Below are 10,869 nucleotides of genomic sequence, written 5' to 3'. Positions count from 1 at the left end.
ATTCTCTTCTATTCCTTTATATCATCGTGTTGCATAATGTTGCATGTTTTATCCAGATCTTATCTTCTTACTGAGTTGTTGTTTCATCAGATTAGAGTAAACATCACCCTCTCTTGTTAGTTTGTTTGGACATTTAGAAAATCTGTTGTAATTTCTGACCCCTAGTGTCACCTGTTTAAGTCTGATTCAATAGGATTACTTTACTGAATAATTAAAATCAAATCATCAAGAAAAGAAAAAAAAAAGATGTGGTCAGTTTATTCTTTTCTATTTTTTGTATCATTTTTATATTGCCTGTTTTTAATATATTGTGATATAATATTGTTTTGTATTTGTTGTAAGTTCATATGAGACCTTCACTAAAACTTAAACAGTTCTGAATATTTGATGGTACTTTATAAAGTATTCACCAAGAATTTTTTTTTTTTATTAATGATTAGAGTCAAGTGTTTCACTCCAAATGCTCATAATTCAAAAAGGAGAAGATTTTGAATTGAATTTTGCCCAGATTTCATCTTTTCTCTCCACATTCTGATTTGTTCTAATTCCTTAGATTAAAGCAAACATCGCCCTCTGGTGGTGAGATCAGCTCAAAGCTGAGATATTTTGAAAACAGATGACCTGCAGAAGATTCAGTCCATCAGCGGGAAAAGAAAACAAAAACGTACAGTTAAGACAGTTAAGTTTATATGTAATATTTTGTGTCTTTTTTTACAACACCTGAACATTTTGCATTTTTTAAATGTTTTATAAGGTTTTCATGTATATCTTCTGCCTCTCTGATTAAATTTCATTCTGTTTTCAATCTTTTTTTATATTGCTTGTTAAGAGTCTGTTACTGTTCAGAATGTCATCCTAGAGACTTTCCACTGTTGACAGTAGATTATAGACACATGAAAAATTGCTGAACTAATGACATAATAACTCTTAATGTCTTCATGTGATTATGAGATTCTTTATTTCTTGAGACAATAAATCATCAGTGGTTCATGCAGTGAAACCAAGACAACATGGATTCTCCAGTCGAGCCTCGATTTAACGTCTCCATTAATACTACAAACAGGGGAAGAGGACCAAGGGTCAGTCCTGGTAAATGTGCAGAACTAATGCTTGGCAGGGATACAAAGTCTAAATATACAGAAATATAAAGATGAAGAAATGAATACACACGCTTTACTTCTTCCTTCCATAGACGAAGCTCTGACAAATACTGTATCTCTGTGATACACAGAGAGACAAATTGCTGAAAAAAACATCTTAAGTTTCTCATGTTAAAAATAGTATTTTTAAATGAGACACCGCACACCAACGGACCAGCGGGGGTCACGTGTTCACTTTTTGTTGATGTTAATATTGACTCCTAACAGAAATGTGACTGCTGCTACAGAGCGGCCTCAGTGGCCCTTCACCTTTCTCTGTCTGTTACAGTTTGTGTGGTTTCTGTCTGAGAGTCTTAAATGATCACCATCATCTGTAGGGTCTAAAACAGAAGATATAAGGCTCGCCTTTTTAAAATAGGTTGCGTGTCCATCTGTGGTTTTTAACCTCGTCTGCTCATGACAAAGTCTGATAATAACCACTGCACGTGGTAACAAGACAGGCACAGAACTCCTTTTATATTTTATCTAATGACAGCTGCCACAGTTGTTGTAGAAACATTTTTTTTGCACAACAAAGTGAAAATGAAAAATAACAAAAAAAATAACATCTCCAAAACCAAAGTAGTTTTGAGTAAACTCTCAGTTTTCCTTGTCATCTCGTTTGTTTTCTTCACTTTGGCAGTTGCCCTTGCATACTTTACATATACACACATATTTTTGTGTAACTCTGACTTTCCCACAGTGAAGGAGCCCCACCAGCAGCAGCAGCAGAGCCACCATTAGAATGGTGAAAACAGTTCTTAAGAGGAGGTAAGTATGACAGGAGGGCTCTGGGGGGGCGGCAGTCTCTCTGCGAAGTTCAGTGTCTGTGAAAACACACAAAAAACACACAGTACCTGCATGACAAACATTGACGTTTCATTGCATTATATGTTATTATGTTTTATCTCTTACACTTGTTCAGATTTTACACTGTTGCTACAGTTTTCAGTGATTATTTCAGCACTTTTGTCACCCTTCCCAACTACAAAACCAGACAAGGCCCACAGTTTTGCCCTCTTTTACAACGCCCAGTGAATTCATAACCAAGAATCTTTCATTCCATATTAGGGTTAGGAATGATATTGTGCTAAAAACAAAAATGGCTTGTCACGTCTCACCTCTGACAGCCAGCCAGCTCTCTGGTGATTCTCCAAAGTCAGAGATGCTGCATTTGTAAAGCCCTTCTTTAGATTTAGAAACTCCCTGGATGGTCCACTCTCCTGTGGAGCCGGAGCCGATGGGGAGGCCATCTTTATAGAAGTCCGCTATGTGGGCAGAGGAGGTCATTTTACTTCGACAGCGCAGAGTCACAGTGTCCCCCTTCATCACAGGGACCGCTGGACTCTCCAGGATCACAGAACCAGCTAAACAAGAAGAATACATTTATGAATTAAAAGAATTAAAATAGAAAATTGAGCATTAGTCATTTGATAGTTAAGAAAGTAATGATGCTAATAATCATGGTTAAGAATTATCAGCAAATATTTGTTCATCAATAAGTCCGTTACCAGTGATAGTGATGTTGACAGTGTTGCTTCTCTCTTCTCCAGTCTCACACCAGTATTCCCCACTGTCTGTTGGATAAGCAGGTTTGATGGCACATGCTGACGGTGTCGTCCTCTCCCAGGTAGTGACACACTCGCTGACTTTTCCCTTTATGTTCCTCATGACAGTCCATCCTGCTGCGGCTTTAAAACCCTCACAGTCAAAGGAGATGGAGCTGTATTCAAAGAGCTGCACAATCTGAGCCAGATCTGTTTTTAAGACACAGAGACAGAGATCTCTCAGGATACAGATATTCTGACATTCAGTGCAAAAAAGGTGAGATACTGTGATAAAATTATTAAATAAATATTAAAATATTACATTAAAATGTTTAAATATTTTTGGATGACTATAAGCAACTGTCTAACTGCCACTTACCACTTTCCTGAGTAGAATTAAGATGAACTTGGGCAAACAGCAGCGTCAAAACATTCATCACTGGAGAGACAAAGGCGAGAAATTACGTTACTATTAACATTATATGAACTCTTAAATGAATCATCATCTTTTAGAGTCTTAAAACTTTTTTTGTAGCTAAATGTGACATGAAGGCAGACTCAGTACTCACACAGTCTGATCCAGAGAGCTGTGACCTCCATGTTGTCTTGCTGCGACTGTCAGACTGAAGTACAGCTGAAGTGTAATGTAGGTGAGAACCTCCTCTTCCTGTGTGGCTGATGGATGATGACGACCTAAAATTAAGCTTCTGCTGTCACGTAGACAGCCCACACGGCACATTTTCAACAACTTTGTGCTGAATCACATTACTAAAGACCAACTGTATAGAGTTGTGACAGATTATTCTGTACATATAGACAATATGTCGAACCTGCTGCAAGTATTTGTTCCATTCAGCCACAACACTGATGTTGGGTGATCAGGTCGAGCTCGAAGTCAGCATTCAAGTTCATACCATCATACCGATTTAAATGAGGGTTAAGTCAGGACTCCAGACTGTTGACGCAAAGTTGGAACACTTTTGTCTTAATTATCATTGTATGTGGTAGCATTAAGATTTCTATTCATTGGAACTAAGGGGCAAAAACCAGGGAAAGTTTACTTACCTATGGGGCCCTGGAAGGTCACAGAGGGATTTATTTCTCTTAATGCATTCATTAAGTTTTGCATTCCCCTGTAATATTTCCCGTTACCTTTTGTATCCCCTGACTGTGTCTGGTTGTGACCACGGTGCAAGTGGGCGCACCCTCAGCTGTGGCTGCTCAGGCTCGAGTCTGTACCATTGCAGCTAGACGGATGACTGTGCTTACACATACGTTTAGAACGGGTGTAACACTAACTACAGAGGTTTTGTGTGTGTGCAGTGAATAGATGTGGTGCGTTATACTGAAGCTACTGTATTCCTGAATTCCCGTGGTGTTATTGGTAACTCATCGTCATATCTGACAGAAACACTGTGGGTTCAAACCCTGAGTGATCACGGTACAGCTACTGTAGCCACACCCACAGTGTCCGAGGTTCAGCCAGTGGATGTAAACTGTCAGAGCTCGGCCTTTTGAAAGCTGAGCAATAAAGGCATATCATATGCAGAGCGTTTCCCTAAACTGCCAGCGTATTATAACTGGACTGAACCAACACAGCAACCTATGGATCAGGGGGAATGCAAAATATTTATAAAAGTTAACCAACAAAACAGAGCCTCAAGGGGGCGCCACAGAGCTTTAAATGATCCTGCAGAAGTACTGATTTTAGATAATAGAGCATCTCACCAATATTATCCATAAAAGCTTCACTTCCCTTCACTCAGCATCTTCTTTGTGGCACTGGAAGAACTTCATCAGGTCTAAGAACACAACCCTGATGGTGTCATAAGGTCCAGTGTTAGGTTGAGCTTCAAATTTATCAAGAAGAAAAGTATGGATGACCGCCTCTGCTATGAGTTTGACCCATGGACAATGCAGGCTCCAGATGTTTGACTGACACGTGCTAGACATTAAGAGCTACATTATCCTGTCTCGTGAGTCCACACCTTTAACAGGACACGGTACTGTGACTGTGGTCGAACACCCATGTGAACCTGTAACCTAAACACTGATGATACCTAGCACCAAGACGCTCAATCTCGCTAGCACACTGCACAGACGGCCATCGTGCTCGCTAAACCCAGTGCGTACTTTGGCCAGACAAGACACGTCAGCACTATCGCAACTACATTAACGGGGTTCTAGCCACGTGCAACGGGACCGTTATTCTCAGCTACCACACAGTCTGACTAATCAACACGTGCGCTGACCACAGAGTCTATTTGAACAGCGTTTTTAGCAGTGTGAGGAGAGCAGATAGAACAATGTGGTTTAACTGTCACGCTTTAATAAACTGCTCAGTCTTAAAAATAGACCCCAGGGCTGCGAGACAGATGAAGAGCTCAGATAAAGGTTATGAAGGTTGATGAACAGACACAGCTTTATACACCATCATTATTATTCCACATTCCCTTTTTCTTTTTTATTATGAGAACACTCCAACTGATGTTATCACAAGTATAACATTTGAAAACAGAAGTCCTCATATACAACACATAATAATACATAAATATAAAACAATTTGTACATTTTACAAGCAAGGCTGTAAACCGTCTCTCCTTCAGTCAGGTGTCTCTGCTGTCAGTGACCTGGAAGACACACAGAATGACCAAAATTGTAAATATTGAATCATACATTTAAAATCTTTTGGGCTTCATTCAGACTTTTCCATTTCTTTCAAGAATGAATGTTAGTATATGTATTAATTCTTTATTTAAACTACAAGACCCACTCCTCCAGTTTCGTCAGTCGACTGATCTTTACGCATCAGTGCCTTGTGTTTAAAGATTCTTCTTTCACTTTGAAGTTAGTGTGTAATGCTAATATTAGTCAATGTCCTGAAGAAATATCTGTACATTGTTTGGTCATATGCATTTTCTTTCCAGGCTTGGTCTATATCCTGCAATTCAGGCATGCACAGGATATAAATCATGTGAGGTCAGTAATCTCTGGCATTATTCCTTTCTCTTTCTGCAACTATCTGGTCGACTAGGAGCTATGCAAGGTGTGTAAAAAGGGTACTATGACACATTTAGGAGAGATTCTTACCTAATCAATTGTATAGTAGAAAGCACCTTCATATGTTGTACTCTCGTTGGTAGCTGGCGTCCAGGTGTCGATGAATGGTGTCGCTGTGAAGACTCCTGGCTCTGCTTTGGAAACAAGTCAAATTGTTTGATATACTTTTATAACTCAGTCATTCTTATAACTGTGAAGTCAATGAGTAACAGTAAACTGGCTGCCACCCACACAGACCTCCATTTTGAGCCATACAAACTGATGTGGAGACAAGAGGTAATGAAAATTTCCACTATAGGTAACTCGAGGTGCACGTTTGGCCCTTTTCCAGTCCAGAGTGTCATGGCCATTCACCTGAAGCTGTTTGGTAAAATAAAGAGTTCTTGATAGTCTAGTTTCAGCCTATGCTGACACTGTCACTCAAGGTCTGTGGTTTTCTCATGTGGTTTGCAAATAGTCAAGTAAGTCTGTAGCTGTGTCTCTAGCTCCTGACATAAATACACACAATGACCTTTCAAGTTTTTTCAATAATTTTACTCCTTTCAATTTTTAAACTTTTAAAATGTATTCAAGATGTGCAGGGACTTTCACCTTTGAGCTAATTAAATAGTTTATGTGCAGCAGTTTGTGTTTGTCTGTGTGAAGCAAAATACCTGTACAACTCATGACTGCTGTGCTCAGAGAATACATGGCCCCTTGTGGTTGAACTACACCGGCTGGTCCAGACACTGAAAGAAAGAGACCAAACAGAAAAAACCTGTTATTTTGTATTTCAACTGGAAAACACGCCAAAACAATAATAATGCTTACTATACTAATCAGCTTATTTAAAAAAAAAAAAGTCCCATAACACAAAATTCAAATCAGATAGTTTGGTTTATTTGGTTAATTGACTTTAAGATAACTTCACCAGGTAGGAATCACATTTATGGCCCATCCTCAGATTAAAAACCAAGCACACAATTAATCTCTCCACCCAGTGGAAGCGAGTTGCTGTGACGTGCAGCTGACCACAGCCAACATATGACAACCCCCCCTTCTCCCCCTAAAAACATTGGTGTATTTTGAGACTCAACTCACGTCTGACAGGAGAGCAGACAGGCAGAAGTTTTTAAAAGTGTTCAGCTCTCAGAACCTTTGTGGCTTCTAACTGAATCTCTGTGGTTTGAAGTTCAGTTTCTGTCTTGTATCCCTGTTTGTCCTTTCAGATATCTGCTTTAATCAACTATTTCTTGTCCGCTTGCAGCTGTATAGAAGTCGTGTTGAGTTACTCAAGATGAAAACACTTCCTGATTTTGCTGCTTCATAATAAAAGCTTTTAAAAAAGAAATAGTCAGAAACATTTATTGTGAAGAATTTATAGAACGTTAAATGCGTTTATCGTAGGAGTGGAGTTGGCTGGTGACTTTTCTTAAAAACAAACAATTCAATCAGGGCGCTTTCTGGGCTGAGTCAACTGAGCCAGCCAATTATAGTAATTGTACCAATACAAACACAGTTTATGTTCCTTACCTGTTTGTGTTTCCCCTGACTGGGATCTTGGCAGTGACACCTTTTCTTTTGAAAAACACACCAACACTGGAGGACAGAAAAGAAAATGTCAGCAAACAGTACGTATCTGTTATTTACTCAATGATTTCCCTTTATTTTTACATTCAGTACCTCTGTATCTTCCACAGAGACACAGTCCCATGAACAGCAACGGCAGAGCCACCAAACACAAGGCCACAGTGATGCACAGGATGAAGAGATGAGAGGAATGATCTTCATGAAGTGATGGAGGTGCTGTTAACATATAGGATTTATGTTGTCATTTAGTGATTTATCTGCAGTAAAAGTGCATCAATCAGAGTATCTGTTGTATCTCACCTCTAACAGTCAGCCAGCTCTGTGCTGATTCTTCAACACCAATGATACACTTATAGTGTCCTTCATCAGACTTAGAAACATTGTAGATGGTAATGTGTCCTTCATAGCCAGTCTTTAGCCAGTTGCCATCTTTATAGAAATCAGCTATAGGGACAGAAGAAGTCGTCTTGTTTCTGCAGCTCAGAGTCACATTGTCTCCCTCCGTCACAGGAAGAGCGGGACTCTCCATGATCACAGAGCCAGCTAAACAACAGGATTATTATGCCAGAGTTAATTTTCATCATTTTGCTGTAATGTGAAATAAAACAAGCACATAAGGTTCTAACTTAACATATAGAAAGTGTTTTTCTCCTAAGTTCCCTTAAGTGTAAATCCCTTTAAAATCCCAAATACAAATATGCTGAGAGCACACCTACAGTGGCAGATTGTTCTGAATTTACAAAGCAACTACCATCTTGCTCTGGTGACGTCATTCAGAGCCAGAGTTTGCACAGTATTGATCAGGGTTGGAGCCATGGTATCAAGATCCCACCCATACCTTATAACCCTTTTTATAGCTTCAAATAACTAAAACATAAAACTTGAGCATCATCAGTGTGATAAGAAATAACTAAAATGAGGGAAACCATCTTTTTGAAACATTTCTTTGACGTGTGCTTTGATTTTTTTGGTCCCATCTACTCACATGGAAGAAGCACATTTTATGACATATACTGCCGTCAGCCACCATGGGGCGATGAAGATATTTTGCCGTCACTTTTAGGGAGCTGTCACGTTGTCCATCTTTTATATGCCGACCGTTTCCACCAAGGACCATCACATTACAACAGGCATTTGATTCATGTAGGTTTGAATTTTGTGCTCAAAATTAATATTTATTTACTTTGTAATGTAACAAAGGTTAACTTACCAGTGACACTGATGGTGACGAAGTTGTTTGTCATTGTTCCGTTAGCTTCACACCAGTATTCTCCACTGTCTAATTCAAAGGCATTTTTAATAAAGCAACGTCCCCATGATGTCTCCCATTTAGAACTGCATATTGTTTCGACTCCCATGATCCTCCTCATCAGTCTCCACTCGGTGAAATCATCGAATCCCTCACAATCAAATGAGATAGAGTCATATTCAAAGAACTGGAGCTTGTTTGGAGCAACACGAAGAAAAGCTGCATCTGAGAATAAGACACAGAGAAACTGATTATTTATTGTAAAATATTCTCAATGCAATATTTGCAGTTGTGACAAAAAATATTTAAAGCTACAGAATTAAGACAAGATTTTACTCAGTATGAATATAATCTTTCCAAGTCCATGTGCCCCTTTTTAGATAACTAAAAAGATAACTTGATTTGGAAATAAGTGTTACTTACCAGCTTTCTCAGCGCAGTAACAGTGCTGATCTTCTGCAACTAAAAGCATTAATACATGTATTACTGGAAATACAAAGAAAAAGAGCTGTTAGATCAGAATATATGCTTTTATTGTCATCTTACAATATTAATATTGATATGTAGAGACAGACTCAGTACTCACCCAGTCTGATGCAGAGAGCTGTGACCTCCATGTTGTCTTGCTGCTGACTGTCTGAACATCAGACTGAAAGACGGATACATATAAAGGAGGTGAGAACTTCCTCTTCCTGTGCAGCTTATTTCTGGTGACTGAAAGGTTGAGAGGGGTCAGTTTGAATGTGTCTGCTGCTCTGAGAAAGTTCTTATTGGTTGAGCCTCTAAGTAGCAACAGTGAAATGGTTTTTAATGCATGAACTATCAAGCCTACAAACCTATATGTCATAAATGTGCAACAATCAAATAACGCATTGTAACTAAATAAAAAATATATAGAAAAACTAGAGTGCATACATCTGTCACAAATCAAACAGTTTAGAAACCACTAGTTTAACCTTCTTCTGCCCTGTGCAGTAAATCACTCTTTACCCAGGTGGATTCAACTTCCTTGTTCCACCCTTGTGTTTCATATCTAGCAATGTCAAGACTACAAACATGTTATCTCTTAGTTAAACTTTAACTTTTTAACCTCAGAGTGAAATACAGGTAATTTTATTAGACTTTGGCTGTGCAGCTGAGGACCGTCTTTGAGACATACCACAGGTATGTGGCTTTTTTAAACAAGAAATAAACAATATAATAGCTGATTTTCATACACTTTAATTGAAAATTCATATTGACTGACTGTAAGAATAAGATCAAATCTACAATCACTGCCGATTGTCTTTCAACCGCACTGTTTTTCTGTATTTATAAGGCTTGTCACGCTCAGTGTCACGTGCAAAACGTACAATGTAAAAAGGATTTTACCGGTAAACTGCTAATTGGAACAGATTTTGAGTTATAATACATAGACCAATTTATCACAAGGTCCTTCGTGAGCAGTTTTTAGAGCCAACATGCAAGTATGTCATGGAAAACATTTCCTGCAATCAACTTTTAACAGTATTACTGCTGTATAACATACAGAGTTCATAGAGAGAAAAACTATTGCACTGACGTTTTATTACTTTACTGAGCGCTGGAAATGTTATTAGCTAAATATTTGAAGCTGGTCAAGTCTGGATCCCTAACTGTGTGAACAAGCCTATATTTAAGATATCTTTCTTCAACTTTATGAGACTGCTGAATAATTGCCTTATATTTGAGATGTGAAAATATACTTATGATATTTTGTAGATCTTATGATTGTTTATTTCAGTTTTCAGGATGTTTCACCAGTGGAATGGAAGGCTCTCTAAATCGTATCTCAGTACCATCAGTACTTTGGTTTTTCTTCACATTGCTGTCTTCCTTCTTCTAACACACTGCTGTGGAGGTAAATTGCACACAAACACAACTGAAACAGTTTAAAGATAAAACATCACGTTTAGAATTTAATTGTGCAAATAAAGAAAAATCATCAACACTTGAGCCTTACTTTTTAGATCAGAACCTTGTAAAGGTCTAATACCACTATGCACTGTCAGAGGCTTTGACACACACTCGCAATATGTATGGCAAGGTCCTGGGGACGTACCACAGTGGTAACTGGTGAGCACAACCCAGGCCCAGCTGTAGCATGCTACATGAACATTTTCCTACTCTCAGCCACAAAAGTTATTAAACTGCTATAGATCAGACTGTTCACTTGAAGACACCTTGGAGGTTTTTTTTTATTAAAGTATTATTTTTTGGCCTTTTTGCCTTTATTTGATAGAGATGGCTGGGTAGAAGCAGGAAGGGGGGGGCAGAGAGAGGTCGG

At 38.6% G+C, this 10,869-nt stretch overlaps 2 protein-coding genes across 2 annotated transcripts; both read right to left on the bottom strand.

Annotated features, from left to right (window-relative positions):
• Positions 1-1,173: 1,173 nt before the first annotated feature.
• Positions 1,174-3,286, bottom strand: LOC118337949 (low affinity immunoglobulin gamma Fc region receptor II-b-like). The gene is made up of 6 exons (XM_035675109.1): positions 3,256-3,286; positions 3,066-3,125; positions 2,651-2,896; positions 2,261-2,506; positions 1,833-1,966; positions 1,174-1,218 (listed from the first exon to the last, which is right to left on the bottom strand). Exons 1-6 carry the CDS (start codon positions 3,284-3,286, stop codon positions 1,174-1,176), a joined length of 762 nt encoding a protein of 253 aa, XP_035531002.1.
• A 3,531-nt stretch (positions 3,287-6,817) lies between these two features.
• LOC118337948 (low affinity immunoglobulin gamma Fc region receptor II-a-like) lies at positions 6,818-9,181 on the bottom strand. Its single transcript, XM_035675108.1, has 6 exons — positions 9,151-9,181; positions 8,988-9,050; positions 8,526-8,789; positions 7,616-7,858; positions 7,409-7,531; positions 6,818-6,828 (listed from the first exon to the last, which is right to left on the bottom strand). Exons 1-6 carry the CDS (start codon positions 9,179-9,181, stop codon positions 6,818-6,820), a joined length of 735 nt encoding a protein of 244 aa, XP_035531001.1.
• Between the last annotated feature and the right edge of the window lie 1,688 nt (positions 9,182-10,869).

The sequence above is a fragment of the Morone saxatilis genome, unplaced genomic scaffold (genome assembly GCF_004916995.1).
Source record: "Morone saxatilis isolate NCDOM2014 unplaced genomic scaffold, NCSU_SB_2.0 Contig4, whole genome shotgun sequence".
NCBI classification, from domain to species: domain Eukaryota; kingdom Metazoa; phylum Chordata; class Actinopteri; family Moronidae; genus Morone; species Morone saxatilis.
The sequence above is the reverse complement of the archived record's forward strand: the minus strand, read 5'-3'. Positions and strand labels throughout refer to the sequence as shown.